The sequence below is a fragment of the Hypanus sabinus genome, chromosome 13, assembly GCF_030144855.1.
Source record: "Hypanus sabinus isolate sHypSab1 chromosome 13, sHypSab1.hap1, whole genome shotgun sequence".
NCBI classification, from domain to species: Eukaryota; Metazoa; Chordata; class Chondrichthyes; order Myliobatiformes; family Dasyatidae; genus Hypanus; species Hypanus sabinus.
The window spans coordinates 104,270,351-104,290,181 of NC_082718.1; the positions used below are offsets into that span (position 1 = coordinate 104,270,351).

Here is a 19,831-nt window from a genome sequence, read left to right on the forward strand (position 1 = left end):
TACACAGGCAGTGTAATATAACAATTGATTACTAAAGAAGTACTTTTATTGGCAAATCTGAGACATTGGTTTGAGCAATTTCTTCATTCATCAGTGAAAATATTTCAATGAAAATCATGCATTGCCTGTGATGTAATTTGGAACGTCCTGGGGTTTTGATGGATATCGGTTCTTCCTTTCTGCAAAAGTTTGTAGATGAAACAAAGAAGTGTTGCATTTCCAAAAGTTGTCCACTCAGGGTCACAGGTTGGCCAGCAGTGATTGAATACTAATGAGAGTGGCCTGCGATGCGAAAAACTTTGAGAGGAGATCGTCATTACTTCGTGATGTCAGTGCTAAAGAGGGGATAAAGAGAGGGAAAAAAAGGCAAGTGAGGTATTATTATTCTATTCTTAATACAGGATATAGGCTTGCATGAAGATTAATTCTACATGGCAAGCAGAAGCGAGAAGGGAAATATCTCTGTCCGCTACAAACTACCAAACAGTGTGAATCACATGCAGCGGGTGATTCTCAAACAGCCCAGGTTGTTCACACTAATTATCCCAAGGCATTGAAATTATTGCATGGAAGTCATCTTCCCCTCCTTGCTTATGGCTAAAACAGCATTTATAGATTGAAGTTGAGGTCTGTAATAGCCTTTCCAGAGAGTATTTGTTTCAAAGCTAATTCATTGTAACTTATAACAAGGGCAGTATGTGATGATATGGTCCATTGTTTGATCTACATAACCACAGTAAAAATGGCCATATCAATGTGTCAGAATGGTCCTTACAGTGCATCTGCAACTACCAGACTATTAAGAAGGTGTCTTGATTTCCTCTCTGACAGATCTTTTGGTGAACAGTGCAATTGACCAGAATGCAGAAGCAGCAATTATTGTCTCAGGGAGAATTTCTTTCGGAGCTCACTAAATTCATGAATTCCTACAAGTCAGCTATTGATTCTAAGCTCTTCCTTCAAAGGCTGCCCAGAAGGTAAATATGCATTTGCCGCCACGGAACGGCCGAATGCAGCAGAAAGTGAGGGTGCCCAAGTCAATGGAAGCTGAAACGGGTCCAGAGCAACGGCAATCTTATCCAGCATTGTCTGTGCCTTCCCAGTCACGTGCTTATCTTCTCCGTTTCCCTCCAGAGTGCTTGAAACACATTGTTTAAATGCGCTGCGTGCTGGGCAGTGCAAATAAGATATCAACCGGAATAAAAATCAGAATTACACTTAAATGCAATTGACAGCAGCATGCTTTGTTTCGAAAAATATTTAAGTTAGCTTTATAATGCAGTATCATGCAAACTGTATGATGTACTTGGCACTTTAAATTTAGGCAGGACAAAGGATGAGTTCCATTGTAGCTCGGTGTGACTTGGAGCTTTCATTTTATTGGTTCCCGCGATCACACCACCGACTCCCGAGAGTATTTCATCCTTTGACAGGTTTCACCTGCAAACACGCACTGTTTATGAAAGCACCGGTGCCATGCTCCCAGGGTGTTCTTTTAAGAACAGAGGATGATTTATCAAGGAAATTCCCTTGGGTAAGCTTAAGTACCAGCTGTGCAATAGCCGGAGACAAAAGCTGCCTTAGCTGTTGAAATTACAGGTATCGCTGATTACAGAGTCCGTCTTCGGGTTACACCTGGGTAATAACTGCATGTAGGTTTGCGGTTCACACGCAGGCAGACAGGGTGGAGCTTGTTCTCTGGCACTTCAAGGATATTCTTAATTTATGCTGAAAGAAAGTATAATCCAGGTATAAATATCCGGTCGCGATTGATGGCAGTGTTGAGAGCGCCTCTCCGCTGGCAGTCGCCGCGTTCTTCACCACTTCTGCCGGATAATTGCCGGGGATATGGGGCTGTTCACTTCGTAGCTGACCGGATTGACAACAAAGTTTCATTAGCAAATTTACTGGCACTTGCGTGCTGATGGAAACCCGTTCGGTCTGCGCTGTTTGCAAAACAACGCACGTATAAAGAGTATCTACAATAGCTGATAGCAGACAACACAGGGAAAGTTGTGTCAGCCAGTTAGGGCTTGAACCCAGAACAACTTTCCATTTCCCTCCTGATCCACACTGAACTCCTCCAGCTTTTTGTATATTGCTCCAGATCACAGCATCTGCACTCTCTTGTGTCTCCATTTGATAGCAGGGGATGGGGCGAGTGCTGGAAAATGGTTTAGAGCCAGCTGGGCTGAAAGGCCTGCTTATGTGCTGTCTGACTACTGCAACAAACAGATCTCATCGGACCTGCAAAGTAAAACAGAAGCTTCAGAGTAAATTAATTTTCAAAGTAGATGTATGTCATATTGTACCATCCAATGATTCATTTTCTTGCAGGCATTCACTGGAAATAAATACAATAGAGTTTATGAAAAACTGTAAATAACAGAGAATGACAAATAACCAATGTGCAAAAGAAGATAAATCATGCAAATAATAAATAGAACTAAATAAATAATATTGAGAATATGAGTTTTAGAATTATTAAAAGTGAGTCTATACATTGTGGAGTCAGTTTAGCATTGAGGTGAGTGAAGTTTTCCCTGTTGGTTCAAGAGCCTGATAGTTGAACCAATCATCTGGTAAGATGGAGGCGTGTTCAATCATAGCGGTGGATGCCCTAGTAGGCTCAATGACAAACTGCTCTAAAAAGCTATCTCTTAGGCATTCAACAAATTCACTCTCTTGAGATCTATTTCCAGCCTGATTTTCCCGATCGACCTGCATGTTAAAATCTCCCATAACATTGCCCTTTTGACTCGCCTTTTCTATTTCTTGTTGTAACCTGCGGTCCACCTCCCAGGCCTGTATATAACTGTCACCAACATCCTTTTACCCTTGCAAGTTTCTTAACTCAACCCACAAGGATTCAACATCTTCCGATCTTATGTCACATCTTTCTACTGATTTGATGCCATTCTTTACCAGCAGAGCCACACCTCACCCTCTGCCTACCTTCCTATCCCTCCGGTATAACATGTAACCTTGGACATTCAGCTCCCAACTACAACCATCCTACAGCCACGACTTGCCCCAGCATTTACTGTATAGTCCTACCCCTATCTGACTTCTCAAGGTGAATCACTTCACAGATATCCAGAACATGCCTGAAGTAAATCTATCAGAGCATTACTGACTGTGCAAGGAAAAACAGCATTGACTATACCAGCAGTGCCAGTAACACCTACTCCGTTGATGCTCTGTACAAATTTTATGCACACTTTGAAGCCTGAAACATAATGCTGGCCACGAAAGCTACCCCTTTTCCCATTGAGCAGCCACTATCTGTAACAGTAGCAGATGTGAGAAGAACTCTGCAGAGAGTTGATCCCCGTAAGGTGGCTACGCCAGAAAATCATCAGCTCACTGATGTCGTCATGGACATCTTCAATGCATCACTCACCCAGGCTGTTGTCTCCACATGCTTCAAGTCAACCACATTCATCCCTGTACTAAAATATTTTACACCTTCAGATCTAAATAACTGCCACCCAGTGAAACATACATACTGGTGTTTTGTATGGCTGGTAATGGCACAATGGGCATCTGTTAATCACCTGGCTGTGATACACCTAGAATACAAGGGCATTATGTCAGAATGCTGTTTCTAGATTTCAGTTTGGCATTCAACACTATTGTCCCACAGACCTTGGTGATCAAACTCCTACTCCTCAGTCTAAATATACCGTGCAACTGGACGTTGGACTTCCTACAGGACAGACCGCAGATAATCAGGATACACAACCACCCCTCCCTACAACAAGGGTGCTCCTCCCAGGGCTGTGTGTTGAGGCCATTGCTTGTACACTCTGTTCACATGACTCCCATGGACAAACACCTGAGCAATCACATCGTTAAGTTCACCGATGACGTGACAGTGATGGGGCATATCAGCAATAACGATGAACTGGTCTACAGAGAGGAGGTGGAAGAACTCAAGGCCTGGTACAAGGCAAATAACCTCTTCCTCAATGTCAACAAGACAAAGGAGATGGTTGTAACTTCAGGAGAACTGGCACCACTCTTTACCTCTGCGGCACAGCAGTGGAAACTGTAAGCTATTTCAAACTCCTGGGAGTGCCCTTCTCGCACAACTTCTCATGGTCCCAGAAAACATTCAACATGATCACCAACACCTCTATGTTCAGAGGAGGCTGAAGAGAGCGAGACTATCCGCATCTATAATCAATCTACATCATTCTACACATGCGCAGAACAGAGCATTTTAACAAACAGCATCACCGCATGGTACAGAAACCGCACCACCACAGACAGGAAGACTTTACGGTGGGTAGTCAAAACTGCTCAGGGGGGAGGTTATATAACATCCATTCCAGGGCCACCGGTCATAAAAACAGTTGCTTTCCACAAGCAGTAAAACTGATCAACACCACCACCCACACCCCCAACCACCACTACTTTATAGTTCCCCGTCAGCCACCTTATGTACAGACACTCCTGTGTCTAGCATCACTTTATGGACAATCAATCAATTAATGTACATAAGCCATCTTACGTATTAACGCATATGCTGTTTTTAAAAATATTATTGTGTTCTTTATCTTATTGTGCATTTTAGTGCTGCATCGGTCCAGAGTAACATTTATCTTGTTCTCTTTTACACTTGTGTACTAGAAAAGACAGTAAAAAAATCTTGAATCTTGAATAATTTCATCTACTAACACTTCACCCGACTTTCCATCTGAACTACTGTACATTCTACTGCAGTCTTAGACCCTTTTCCTCACTATCCAGAATGCCATCACATTTTGCCAGTCCTATCACCCCACCCCTGATTCTCTCCTGTTATCACAGTATGCTTGGGATGGACGGTGGGAGCAGTTAATATTTATCATAATTTCTGGTCCAGTCTCCAAGAATAGAAGTGAATTTCAGAACTGGAACTCCACAGTACAGTATGGGTTCTTCAGCACAGGATGATATGTCTAACTTATAGCCTATTCTAAGATCACTCTAACCCATCCCTCTTACATATCCCTCCATTTTTCTATCATCCATGTACCTATCTAAGAGTTTCTAAAATGTTCCTAATATATCTGCCTGTACCACCATCCATGGCAGGGCATTCCTCACACCCATCACTCTCCTTGAAACATCCTACCTCTGACATCACCAATATACTTTCCTCCAATCACGTTAAAATCTTGCCCCCTCATATTAGCCATATGCGTCCCGGGAAAAAGTCTCTGGCTATCCACTCGATCCATGCCTCTTATCATCTTGTACACTTCTATCAAGTCACCTCTCATTCTCTTTAGCTCCAGACAGAAAAGAAATCATTTTTTATGATCTTCTTAAGACATGCTTTCTAATCCAGGCAGCATCCTGATAAATCTCCTTGTACCTTCTCTAAAGCTTCTACATCATTCCTATAATGAGAGGACCAGAATTGAACACAACGTTGAAAGTATGGCCTAAACAAGATTTTATAGAGCTGGAACGTGACTTCATGGCTCTTGAACTCAATCCCCCAACTGAAGAAGGCCAACACACCATGGGCTTTCTTAACAGCCATATCAACTAAAATGCTTGAAGACTTCTACAAATGTACTGTTGAGATCACGCTGGCTGGCTGCATCACCATTTGGTATGGGGGGGGGGCACTACTGCATAAGATCAAAGTCAGTTGCAGAAATTTGTAAAATTAGTCAGCACCATCATGGGTACTAGCCTCTGTTGTATCCAAGACATCTTCAAGGAGCGGTGCCTTAGGAAGGCAGCGTCCATCATTCAGAACCTCCACTACCCAGGACGTGCTCTCTTCTCATTGTTACTGTCAGGAAGGAGGTACAGAAGCCTGATGGCACACACTCAGCAATTCAGGAACAGCTTCTTCTCCTCGGCCATCCGATTTCTAAATGGACATTGAACCCATGGACACCACCTCACTACAAGGAAACCTCAAATGGCTGGAATGTGCAGCAGATATTCCAGTCCCCCATTTTCACCAGTGCTGGGATGAACTTGCCCTTGCTGGATGTTGAAAGCTGTTGTACCTTCCAAGCTGAGAGCTAAAGCATTGGAGGAGCTGCTTGCTGGTTGTCTCGACATAGTCAAAATGAAAGGGTTGGCTTGAAGCTTTGATGGTCTGGGATAAATCAGCAGATTGAGCAGCTTGTTTGGGATACCAACACATCCAAAAGAACTGTAGACTTAAATTGGGCAATTTAGAAGTGTGTGTGTGTGTGTGTGTTGGTTCTAAATTCAGCATGTGATGGCTAGTTACATATTGTATTTGAGTTTGAGTTGAGATGCATTCTTTATTAAGTGAAGTGTGTATTTAATACTACAGTAATATTGTAAATATATTGTTTGATTAAGCACTCTGTCGTTTACATCAAGTAAAAAAACCTAAATTTACGCAAGTTAATCCTGGCTCCTTGTTTTTCTTTCAATTAGTTTTATGTTTTGAAGTTACAAATCACAACACAAACCTCAGCATGTGGAATGAGAAGGTTGCCGAAGGATACACCTTAGCACTGGGAGACTATCAACAAATCCCACCCCACCGGCAGTAGAAATACAAGCAGTCTTCAGACAAACCTGATTGACGGCCTTTTGCTCTAGTTGACAGTTCAATTGAAGAGTCAGCATGCTGGTTGCCTCAGGCAGCAGGTGAGATACATCAGAAACTCAATTTGCAAAATAATTTAGATCTTAAGACAGATGGACCACATTTAATAAATTCAAATCAATTATAATGCTACTGAAGTTAGAAAGAAATGTATTTCCAGTCATTTGCAACAGCAACATTTACAGTATAAGAATGAAATATATTTTCATCTATCAAATTTCTTGACTGATGTATCTTGATATTTGTTGCTTAGATCAAGGTTGATTATCATTCTACCTACAAGTTGGTTGATTTATATCATAATCTTGTTTAAAGATTAAGCTGAAGAATTCAATGATTCAAAGTGAAACACCGACATAAAATAGACATGATAACATGTTCACACATAGCCAACATTAAACGTTAGTATTCTGCTTCACTGCAAAATGACATTGGCTCTGGAACAATCAAAGTAATCAGAGGGAACCTGCTCCAACTGGGGCTGTGGATAAGCATAGGAAGGAAATGTGCCCTACTTCATTGAAAGAGCTCTACTGACATCTGTAAACACAGCAGGCTAAAGGGGACTGCTTCACCCAGTACAATGTAGTATCTGAATTGTATTAGATATAATGCAAGAATGTGGCAAGTGTCCATGTGGCTGATTGATCTTCGATGAATTGACTGGGCCTCCTACACTTGAAAGACCCTCTCCTTTTGTGCGGGCCTTTGAGTGTGCACGTCTACACCACAATACACCTACCACCACACCAGGTCTCACTGGCTCTCCACTTTGCCTTGGACCACCTGGATGGCAGCAATACCTACATCAGGCTGCTGTTTATTCATTACATCTTTCAACACAATCAGTCCCCTAGTACTCAGAGCCCAGTTCATTGCTCCTACATTGCAGGTTGCCCAGCGTGTGCTGTGCCTTAAGTGACTCAGTAGAGTGGTCTAATCCTACCACTCCATTATCTTTGTAGGAATCAGTGTTGGCACAGCAAGCAAACCTGGTCGGCTTCACTTGCAGCTTTGAGAAGGGAGGCAAGGGGCCTTGCCAGCAGCAAATGCAAATGGCACAGTCAACACTATAGGTCAAATTCCCAATCCTGACGTGTGAGTGAGGCTTTACATTTCACAGAACTCCTAACTCCTAAATGGAGTTAGCTATCATTGTGATGTGTAGCTGTAACATCTTATAGTTTTTTCTAGTGATGCACTAAATCCCTACCTCACCTCCTTCCATATGTTCCTTACCAGCTCTCAGCATCATACTGCACAAGAATAGGCCATTCAGCCCACTATATCCAGCAAGTATTAATCCCATATCCTAGGACTTGTTGAGTAAACCTTTTATGTCTTGACTATTCAGGTGCTCCTCCACATACTTCTTAAATGTGATAATTTGACCTGCTTTCCTCATCCCCTCACATATCACGTTCAAGATTCCAACCACCCTTTGGGAGAATTTTTTTTCTCCTCAGATCTCCATCTCTTCCCTTACTCTAAGCCTTTCCCTCTGTTTATAAGGAATAAATTTCTCTGCCAACCTCATTTATTCCCCACATGATTTAGTTTGCCTCTCTCAGGTGTCCCTCAGCCTCCTCTGCTCCAGGGGAAACAAGCCCAGCCTATCCAGTTTCCCCTCCCACAGGGGAACATCCTGGTAACATCCCCTCCCAGGCAACGTCCTGGTAAATCTTCTTTGTACCAGGTGATGAATAATAACCCAATCACAGGCAAGAACATCAAACCCAAAGAATATGAATGCTCAGCTAACCAAACTCTCTGACAATATTGTACTCCTCAATACAAAAATATATCAGCTGAAAATGAAGACTAAGACCCAAGAATACACATCCAGTCCTTACTGATATGATCTTCCCTTGTTGGGCCCTTACCTCACAGTGGAGCGTAGGCCACTGATGACTTCCCATCACTATCGCCCAAAGTCAACAGTATGGTTGGAGTTCTTCAATGTTTCTGTAATCCACTGCATCCACTTAATGGGGGATTAGCCTATACAGCATCACCAGAACCCTCTTGGCTGCCCTTACCTGTTTTCACCTCTCACAACAGGGACATAGGGTTGGACTTTGAGGGGCTTACTGATATGATGCAAAACTCTTTCTAATTGATCATGAAAATCAGTGGAGAAACTGGAGTTACGATCACATGTTTTCTGTCATTTGGTGCTTGATGGTGAACATCTATTGGGCAGGCTATATTTTCTGAGTGTTCAGACTGAAGCTTTCCTTGTAGCAATAGAGATACTTACCTCTTAAGTCTGCCAAAAAAAACAAAATCTGAAATACGAATATGTTGCACATGTTTACCTTATTATCACAAGAGTCAAGAGCACTCCTTCTCAAATGAATGCATCTCAATTTTCTAAACGATCATTCCTCCTATTTACATTGCCATTCCCATGACACACATCCAGGAGCAGCTGTGTTGTGACTGAAACAGTCAAGATTATTTTGAATGTTGATGTTGCTTTGCCAACATCTGTGCTTAAATAAACACAAGCTGAATTATCTATAGAGTCTGCAGAAGTGCAGTAAGAACCAAGATGGAGAGAATGGACATCATCAAGTAGGTCATCCACAGTGGGTGATAAGAAAATGTATAGGTGGCCACATTGGACTTTTCATAACCCTAAGATGTGCCAAGATTCTATACGTGATTAATTGCAATAAGAAAGACATGCAGAGTAGAACCACTCCCCCACACCCCAAAGAGAGCTTGCAGAGGTGTCTGGGAAATGAATGTTGAGCCATGGAAAAAGGAGTTTAAGATGTCTGCCCAGTTTCTTAGTTGAGATGTGGATTTTAGGAAAGTGAACACCAGCAAGGAGAATTCAAAAAGAAGTCCCCAGTTGCCTAACTACATTTCACTTGCCTGGGGCTGAAACTGGAGCAACACACAATGCCATTCAGAATAGTTGAAATCAGAACAAGTTTAAGCAATAAAGTGGAATGGTGAAGTAGCATAACCTGTACATATTTTAAACCTGAAGCCTATGTAAATAAGTTAGGAGTGATGTGATGGTTGAACATAAGGCATGGTTAACAACAGATTAAAGTTCAAATAAACTTTCAGATAGTTGTCAGAAACATCGCCTTTCAGCATGTTTCGATGCATGTTAATGATCTGGCCAGGTTTATAGAGTAAATTGTTGGGAATAAAGGGGACAAACAATACAGAACAAAATAGGAAGGTGTGAGGCAGTTGAAATTTAACAGAAGTACATGTTTTGGTAGAAAGAATAGGAAGATATAAATGTTATGTTTTAAATGGAATTAAGGGCAAGGAGATATCTAATACACCCACAGAAATCCCATCTCCTTTGACTACTCAGCCTTAATGCATAATCTCATTCATTTGAAACGTAAACTACAGTGAGCAGAACTTCACACCTTTGGCCGAGACTATAACATTTCTCTACTGGTGTTCTCAATTGGGAATCTTACACTAGATGTTACCCAACCTTTGCTGTTGTTGTACAAAGACAATCCTCCACCAAAGCCTGGAGTCCATCTCCCTGCTTCTGAAGACTTCAGTGATTTTCGGTAACACCACCACCATTGGTCTGGTTATTTGTCTGGTGCCAAAAACTCGCCATAGACAGGGCTCCTTCAGCGAGACAGGGTGCACCAGATCGTAAGTCCTATGTGAAGACGGAGTTGTCTTGGGTGGTAGAAGCTATATAATCGCTATTGGCATTTCCTGATATTTAGTCAGGACTCAACCGCCCCATAAGCATTGACAGAAGGGACCAACAATTGCTTCAAAATTTATATTGGAATCAAACAGCGGAGGTAAAAATTGATGATAATATAAGCAGTTGGACTAAAATTCAAAGAGGAGTTAGACAGGGATTGTTGCCTCACTGGAATTATTTAATATCTATAGTGAAATGATTCTCAGAGAAATAGAAGACCTAGATGGGATAAAAATTGGAGGTATTAACATCAACAATAAAAGATATGCAGACGATACCACCCTAATAGCAAGTGCTGCAGAAGACCTACAAATCCTCCTAGATAAAGCAGTACGAGCAAGTGCAGATTTTGATCTAACCATCAACTGTAAAAAAAACAAATGTATGGTAATATCAAAACAGCAGGATACTCCCAACTACCAATTGTACATCGGTAACCAAGAGATTGACAAAAGACCAGCTTTAATTAAGTAAAAATAAAAAGAAGAAATGCCATTGCCGAAACCATTCCAAAAAATGAAACCTATTTTTACCAACAGACACATTTCTATGACAACAAGGCTTAGGCTACTAAAATGTTACATCTGGTCAATCTTGCTGTATGCTCTGGAAACATGGACTATAACACCAGAACTCCAAAGAAACTTAGAAGCAACAGAAATGTGGTTTCTTCGAAGACTGCTGAAAATATCGTATAGAAATAGGGTAACTAATGAGACAGTACTCCAATGTGCCCATACAAAAAGGATCATTAATGAGAACATTAAATGAGAGGAAACTTAATTTCCTGGGCCATGTCATCAGAAAGGGAGAAATGGAATGCCTTATGTTACAAGGCTGTATGCCTGGGAAACGCGGAAGAGGAAGGCAAATAAGAAAATATATGGGCACCATGAAAGAACTAACAAATCTAAATGTGTGAGATATCATTGATGCTGTGAGGGATCATTCGATTTGGAGAGCCATGATTGCTCATGTGTGTAAAGTGCAAGGCACATGAAGAAGAAGATAACATTTCACAGTATATTTTTGGAGATGAATGGGAACAGCTGAAGTTAGGTGTGTGGACCTAAATCAATAACTTGGACTGATACGCATTTACTCTAAGTGAAGTGTTTTAAATAATTTCAACAAATGCTGCACTTTGGAAGAATTATGAATAACAGTCACTTTGAAGTTAATGCTTTTGAGATGAACAAGTTAGATGGAGATGTCTGTTCCAAACATGACAGTACAGGATGGCTGGGCTAGTAAGTTTTACACCTCTGTCCAAGCTCCATGAGCTCTGGTCCTTAGATGCTTTGCTCTTAGATGAGTTAACATCACAACTAATTACACTAAATTTACACTGTACATAGTCTTTGCTGAAGAGCCAAAGAGTGATTATCTCCCGTGAGACATAGTGTAAACTCCTCTCTACCCTTGAATTCCCATTGATGAGTCTCAATAACCTGTGGTCACCAATGACCAGACAGCCAGCTGGAATCGTCATATGAGTACATGTCTACACAATTAGATCAGAGGCTGATTCACCTTCTGTCACTACAAAGCCATCTTCCAAGTGACAAGACAAGGGCGTTAAGGAATACTCTCCATTTGTTTCAAATGAGTGTGGCTCTCCTGCTCTGCGCTATCCAGGTCAAAATACCTCACTTCATTAACCTTTCTAGACATTCATTCCCTCCGCCACTGACAAAGTGCCGCAATATGTACCACCTATAGATTTTGTAAAGGTCCTTCAGATTCTATTAACTCTACCGACAAAACTGAAGGTCATACATTCTCAATTTGGGACCTTCATGGTTAAAAGTTTAAGAACCACATTAGAGGTCTGTGCAAAGAAAAGTTGAACTATGCCCATCGGCCCTCAGAGAGCAGCTCACTTACTTCTTGGTCTTGAATTTTAGGTTTGCTTTTTTGGTTGGAAAAACAATCAAAAGTGAGAACGTAAGCATTTTATGTCTATTCAGGCATTGAGAATTGTCTTCAGGATTCAGAAAGATGAAAAGTCGGGCCTGAACTACTTCCCCTCAGAATGTGACTCTGATTGACCATCAGCAGCCCCAGACGTACACTTTTCTCTGGGTCAAGAGGCTGCCAGTTCAAATCCCACTCCAGGAAAGTAGAATCTGGCAACATCTTTTGTTTTACTTTTCTACTGAATGGTAGAAAGCTAGCATTGAAAGTATATTTGAATACAACTCAGATTCTACTAATTTGAGTTGTATTCAAATATGCTTTCAATGCTAGCTTTCTCTGTGAGTGCAGAAAAATGTCGTTGTTTCATATTTGAGTGCTTTGACGGTGGCATGTTGAACAAAGAATCTTTCTTTGCAGTTCATGGAGATGGCCTTGGAAAGTGGAGGAGGGGAGGCACATCAGAATATTCTTTTGAAAAGAAAATCACTAATTAATGTTCTTTTATAGGTTGTTGTTGTCCCAAGTAACACCAGCATTTATTGCCCATATCTTATTGTACTATGGAGAGCATTCTACCTGCTTGCATGACCCTCTGGCATGCAGGGGCCAATGCACAGGATCGTTAAAAATTGCAGAGGATTGCAAACTCAGCCAGCTCCATCACGGGCACTAGCATTCTCACCACTGAGGAAATATTCGAAAGGCAATGCCTCGAAAAGGTGGCATCCATCATTAAGGCCTCCCACCACCCAGGACATGCCCTCTGCCTGTTGGTACAGGAGCCTGAAGACACACACTCAATGTTTTAGGAACAGCTTCTTCCCCTTCACTATCAAATTTCTGAGCAGACAAGGCACCCATGAAACCTACCTCACTATTTCTGGTCTCTTTTTGAACTACTTTTTTTTTTAACATGTTTTTCTTACTTTAATTTATAGTGTATTTTGTATATTGCACTCTACTGCAGCGGCAAAGCGACACATTTTATGATGCCTGTCAGTGATAATAACCTGATTCTGATTCTGCACTGACGGTGTTAGCAGTGTACTGTATCCTGAACTGCTGTGATCTGACTGGTGAAGGTACTCCCATGGTGCTCTTGGGAAGCTTGTTCCAGGACTTACACCAGTGACAATGAAGAGGCAGTGCAATATTTCCAAAGCAGGATAGTGCATGACTTAGAGGAAAGCCTGGAGATGGTTGCATTCCCAAGCACTTTCTGCCTTTGGAAAAGTAACATGGGAACTAGTCCTTGGTGGAAAGAATGGGAGTCGAAGTCAGTAATTTTATTATCGAAGTACATAAATGTTACCAGATACAAAACTGAGATTCATTTTCTTGCAGGCATTGACAGGAAACTAAAGAAATACAACAGAATTTATTTTAAGAAAATATACACAAAGACTAGCAAAGAATGAATGTGCACCAGAGGTCAAATTGTGCAAAAAAAAACCCTAGCGAGTCTGCTGCTAAACATTGGGATTTCCAAATACTCAGATGGCAGATTATTGGAGTTTTCCTGCAGTCTTACTTGAGACTCATTCATTCTGACCAATCAACTGCCCTGCTTGCGGTGGAATGCAGAGCCAACTGCACATTCATAATTAGTTCAACAGGTTCTGCCTGATTATAAAGCTTGAGTGCAAAATTTCATCCCGCCCTTAAAAAACAGTCAGCCTATACAGATTAGTTGACAGACGCAGATTTGGATCCCTCAATCTTATTACTACAAGGTGTGAAAAATCTGTATCGAAGACCAAGTATTAAAAATAACCAGGGCCTTCCTCATCCCTTTCCGAGTGCTGAATGAGTAAGTTTTTCCCAGATGAGGCAAAGTAAATAGGCAGAATTCCTGGAAGATGAACGAACTATTTTATTCAGCATGAGCAGTAATGTGAAACAGTTCGTGCAGGGAGCTCTGGGAATACTTCTGAGGAATCTCAGTTCTTGAACAGATGCAATGTGTTAATTGATTAGCAAGTGGGAGCTGGGCTAAGTTGGATCAGCGAAGGAATGAAGTCAAGGATCGTGTGTATGTACAAGTAAGAGAAACATGAACTGCTACTACTCCTGTTCTCTTGATCTGCGTGCTCTGAGCCGTGCCATATGATAAGAGACAGTGAGCACTTCCCTGCAGCAGAAATTTCACTCTGGAGGGAGGCTGTCATTGCAAGATCTTATTTACTCCTGTCAAAAACTGGCTCTGGTCTCACAATCTCGCAGAAATAAGCCACTATATACCAAAGGGTCAGTGTGAAGCTCGACATGCTGCCTGCTCAATGGGACCTTTATCTTCACTGCCCAGTAACTCTTGTCCTTGGGCTTCACCATTCTCCGTTGTACGACTTGACCCTATTTTCATTAGAAAGGTCAATTTGAATAGTTCCTTCACAATCCTGCACCACCTTCTCTCACAAACCACCCTGAACTTCTTGGTGTGACCCTCAGCACCATTCATACAAAGATAGCCAAGTCAAAGGCATCATATCAGTAGTTATCTCTGTGCGATTTCTTCATTTGACTAAAGTAGCAATTCGTTTAAAATCAAAGTAAATATATTATTGAAATACCTATAAATCACCTGGAGATTCATTTTCTTGCATGCATTTACAGGAAAATAAAGAAATACAATCGAGTTTTTGAAAACTATAAATAGCAAAGCCTGTCAAACAACCATTGTGTAAAAGAAGACAAATCATGCAAATAATAAAAAAAAATTATGTTATTTTTTAAGTTGAGTGAGAGGTAATTTAGATGGGTATCTAATACATAATGGCCTCAAGAGTTTTGCTGTTCTGTGTATTACAGATATTGAACCGCTTTTTAAAATGTATTCATTATTCAGAAGCTGGGTGTCACTTGCATAGCTAGCATATATTACACATCACTACTTCTGATCCATAAAACAAATTAGAACACTCAGGAAAAAGTATGTAGGTTTTGTTTGAAAAGCATGGGGTAAATGCAAAATCAATCTGCACAACATGCATCATTTGAGACAATTCCACCCGTTGTTTCAGTGAATGAGTGAAATCTATAGAAGAGGCTCTCTCAAGGGATACAGGAAGCACTTGCAATTGATTATATACAAATGCAAATTAATAGGTTTATTTCAGTAGATAACATTCTGAGGGCATTAAGGGTAATCAGACATGTCAGTTTTGGGTCATTCGTAGGTAATGATAGGTGTAATTCATCAACAACTTGTAATTCTTGTACCTTGTGATCATTAGGTGAAAACGTAGACTCTAAGCTTCACTCATACACCTATGTCTTTGTTAAAGTCTCTGCCATTGTAATAGTTGACAGTAATTGACAGATTTCTCAACACAATGGATTTGCATAATATCATTAGTGAGCAAAGTTTTGTTGACATGTAACCTCCAGGTCTTGCAACAACTGCCTTCCTCTAGGTTGGAAATTCTGCTGCAGGAAACTGTTTCTAGTTCTTGTCATGTTGCGCATGCAAGAAAAGTTATTTTATTTGTTCCTTATTTAGAGATACAACAATGAAACAGGCTCTTCTGAACCAACGAACATGGGTCATCTAATTGCACCCATTTGACTAATTAACCTATGAACTTCTATGTCTTTGGAATGTGGGGAGAAATTTGAGTACCTGGAGGAAACCTACATGGTCATGGGAAGAACATACAAACTCCTTACATTCAGTGTCAGGAATTGAACCTGTAAAGCGTTGCGTGACACTACCGTGTCACCCCAGATGTGGACACTACCCATCCTGCAAACTGCCTTTTCCAAAAACTCCCATCTGGAAAGTGTGAGAGGGCTATTAAAACAAAAAATTCACTCCATCATAAAAGTTTCTTCCCCCATGCAGTTAGTCTGTTCAATCATTCTAGTTAGCCCCCCCCACCCCCACCCCTCTCTGTCTATTACCTCAATCACTGCCATGCACTGTAAGTCTTTAAACCACTTTTTATAAGCTGCTTACATAGTAAATGCGTGTTGGCATTTATATATTTGTACATATTTTATTCCAGATCTGTACTTTAATCTCTAACGTAATTTAGATAAATTTTTATTCTTTATAATTGTTTAATGGTGTTAATTTTGTTGCATGCCGTGCCAACACACCACAGCAAATTTTAATGCATACAAATTTACATAGCAAATAAAGTTGGTTCAGTACATGCAGCTGAAGAGAACAGATGTAGAAGCAGTTTATATTTTTTCCCTGTTTGAGTTCCTCCTTTGTTGGTCCAAATTAGTCAAGCTTGCACTTGACAACCCATTAACACATCACAGTTGCTCAATCACAACCTTCTTTAGCCATGCACTGTCTCGGCCTCTCCCTACTCTTGCTTCTGAGGTAGGTGGCTTAAGCCTGCTCTGGAAACTCCCAAGCAGACATCCCAATGCAGCACTGTGAGAATGTGGCACTACTAGAGGTACGTTCACGTGGGTCTCAGCAGGTCAGGCAGTATTGATGGATGAGAATAAACAGTCAAGGCTTATTGCCCTCCATAGATGTTGCTTAACCTGCTGAGTTCCTCTAGCATTTTGCGTGTGTTGCTCTGGATTTCCAGCATCTGCAGAATCTCTGGTCTCAGGGAGACTCCCAGTGGCATGGGCAAGTATCTGGTAACTGAACAACAAGGTAAAGCAAAAGCAGTAAGTATTGCAAACACTCAGCAGATCTGCTGACATCTGTAGCAGAGAGAAAGCTTGTTGCTTTAAACACAGAAGAAGCATTTGCATCCAAGTCTGTCTCAACTGGTGAGCCATTTAGCCACGTGCAAGAGCTGTGAACTGATTGTTGAACACAGAACATAGAATAGTATAGCAAATTACAGGCCCTTTAGCAAACAATGTTTTGCCAACCCTATAACTGACTCCAGAGTCAATTTAGCCCTTCCTTCCAACATAGGCCTCCATTTTTCTCTCAGCTCAGTATTTACCTGCATGGTAACCAAGACTTTCAGTTGTGATATTCATCCATTCTTCCATGACTCTTTCTACTGAAAATTTGGCATTCTTCAGTTTGTTACTGTCCCCTCAGGTGTGTGAGCCAGAATAGCAGATACTAGAGTCCACAGTGGCGAGCCCATCCTGCATTAACATGGAGTCACTTCGAAGCACAGCAGCCAGCTGACAATTCCCTTCCCGAATGGAAAGGTGCTGCTGCTGGTAGTATTGCTCTGAATGCTGCATCTGGTCAGGCTCCCCAGGGACAGCATTCAGAACAACACAGAGGCACTTAATTATCATCCAGGTCCTGATCCACTGGCCTGAAGATGAGAGGGTGACCTGACTGGCTTATTACAATCCTGATGGCCACTTACCTTCTAGGTTCATGTTAACAGCTAGGAGAGCAATCCAATTGGTCCCCCTGCCCTTCCTTATTTCCCTGCGCCCCTGCGACTTATTTTCTCCTTCCCATGCATATAATCTCCACTATCATTCTTCTGCTGCTTGCCTATAGTAAAGGGGAAATGGTTACAAGTCAAATTAAGCTATGAAGTAGGTCTTTGGGATTTGGCAAGTAAGCTACATGGTCATACGGAGAACATGCAAGTTCCAATGTACTTCATGCAACTTCTAGCCATAGAAAACAGCGGACAAAATGCAAGTAGGTTGGAATCGGCATGGTGGGCCAAAGGGCCTGTCTCTGTGCAATTTGACTCCATGGCTCTGTGACAATACCTTAAGTCAAGATCGAACCTGGTCCCTTAAACTACGATGCCACCAGCTCTTAGGTAATTGGCAGTTCACCTACTGCCCGCTCCCATCGGGAGGACGAGCCATCCCAGCCCAGAATTGCCACCCCTGACTCTCTCTCCCTTTCCGCTGGAGGCTGCTAGCTGTAAATGAGAAGATGCTGGAGCCTCAGGTTATCAGATTATATGCCATTTCGACCACTCAACACACAGCAGAGAGGTGTTACACTTCCGATTATCTGCCCAGCTCTTGGAATGAAGCTTGGACCTACAGTTTTCCAATTCAAAAAAAGCCAGCACCATCATATAAGCAAAACATGATCCATATGAGCCATTCCTGTTGAATATTCAAGTGCAAATTTTACATATTTTAAATTCTTCCTATTGCAGATGGTTTTCTTGGGATTTTGAAATAAAACTTAATAAATATGAGCATATACTTAGTGGTCACTTCAAAAGGTACACCTGTCCATTGGCCTACTAATGCAAGTATCTCATCAGCCAATCATGTGGCAGCAACTTTGTGCATAAAAGCGTGCTGTAATAGTCAAGATATATAGTTGCTGTTCAAACCAAGCACCAGAATGGGGAAGAAATGGGATCTAAGTGACTTTGACCATGGAAACTGTGGTGGTTTCTTTTGAACTTACAATCTTTTAAAATCTTTGGACTATTTTTACTGTGCCCATGGTCTGTTTTTTTTTGTCAACTATGCTATTGTTTGCACTGTTGTAGCTATATGTTGTAACTATGTGGTTTTGTGGAGGTCTTGTAGCTTTAGTTTTTGGTCTTGTTTTATCTGGTGGATTTGGAGCTCCTTTCCGGGAAACACTCTAAGATGGTAGCGCGATATTAATATGCAGCAGCCTCTCCGGACTCTGGATTGGGGAATGCCAAATGTTATGTAGATTTTCTGGTGTAGTCTGTTTTGTCATGTGATATCATTCTGGGGGAACGTTGTCTCATTTTTTAACTGCATTGAATTTGTGGTTTCTAAATGACAATAAACTGAATCTGAATCTGAATGATTGTTGATGCCAAACAGAATGGCTTGAATATCTCAGAAACTGCTGATCTCCTGGGATCTTCACACACAACGATCTCTAGAGTTTACAGAGAGTGGTGTGAAAAACTAAAAAGCACATCCAGTAAGCGGCAGTTCTGTGGGTGAAAATGTCTCGTTAATGAGAGAGGTCAGAGGAGAATGGCCAGACTGGTTCAAGTTGGCAGGCAGGAAGGCCACAGTAAATCAAATAACCACACATTACAACAGTGGTGTGCAGAAGAGCATTTCTGAATGTACAACATATCAAACATTGAAGTGGATGGACTACAGCAACAGAAGACCATGGCCTTGCACTCCTGTACCAAATGCACCTAATAAAGTGGCCACTGAGTGGATTTGTGGGTGATAAGATGATCTAATGGGAATATAAAGCATGATGCTTTTTTCAGTTACATACATCTCAATTATTTCACCAGATAATCACTTCACAAAACATGAATCTGTCTTTAAAATGTAAAACATTGCCTACAAGAGCTGCCAGTGGTAAACTAATAAAGTTGCTATCAACTTCAGTGCATTTAAAGAGATGGCATATTCACGATGCAAGTCAGGAACAGGTAAGTACAAATGGATTGACTACTTGCGGTGCTGCATCACATCATTTTAGTCGGCCTGAACTATGCTGGGAAATGAGAGAATGCAAATTTTCCATTGACCTCATAAATGAAACACTTGTAATCCTTTGTTTATCAAATCTATAACACTTGGAAAGTCAAAAGCTGCACAGCTGCAGGGAGGAGGCTGGGCACATAGAACACGGAACATATTACGGAACTGGGCACATGGAACACGTTACAGAACTACATGAAACATACTACATACAGAACTGGGTACGCAGAACATGCGGCAGAACTGGATACATG

At 41.3% G+C, this 19,831-nt stretch overlaps 1 protein-coding gene across 1 annotated transcript in view; it reads right to left on the minus strand.

Moving 5' to 3' along the window:
* Positions 1-241: 241 nt before the first annotated feature.
* Positions 242-19,831, minus strand: part of kremen1 (kringle containing transmembrane protein 1) — a 246,620-nt gene continuing 227,030 nt past the window's right edge. The window contains exon 9 of the mRNA XM_059988317.1: positions 242-335. Coding sequence (XP_059844300.1) covers positions 317-335 — 19 coding nt within the window. The 3' untranslated portion in view covers positions 242-316. The remainder of the gene's footprint in view (positions 336-19,831) is intronic.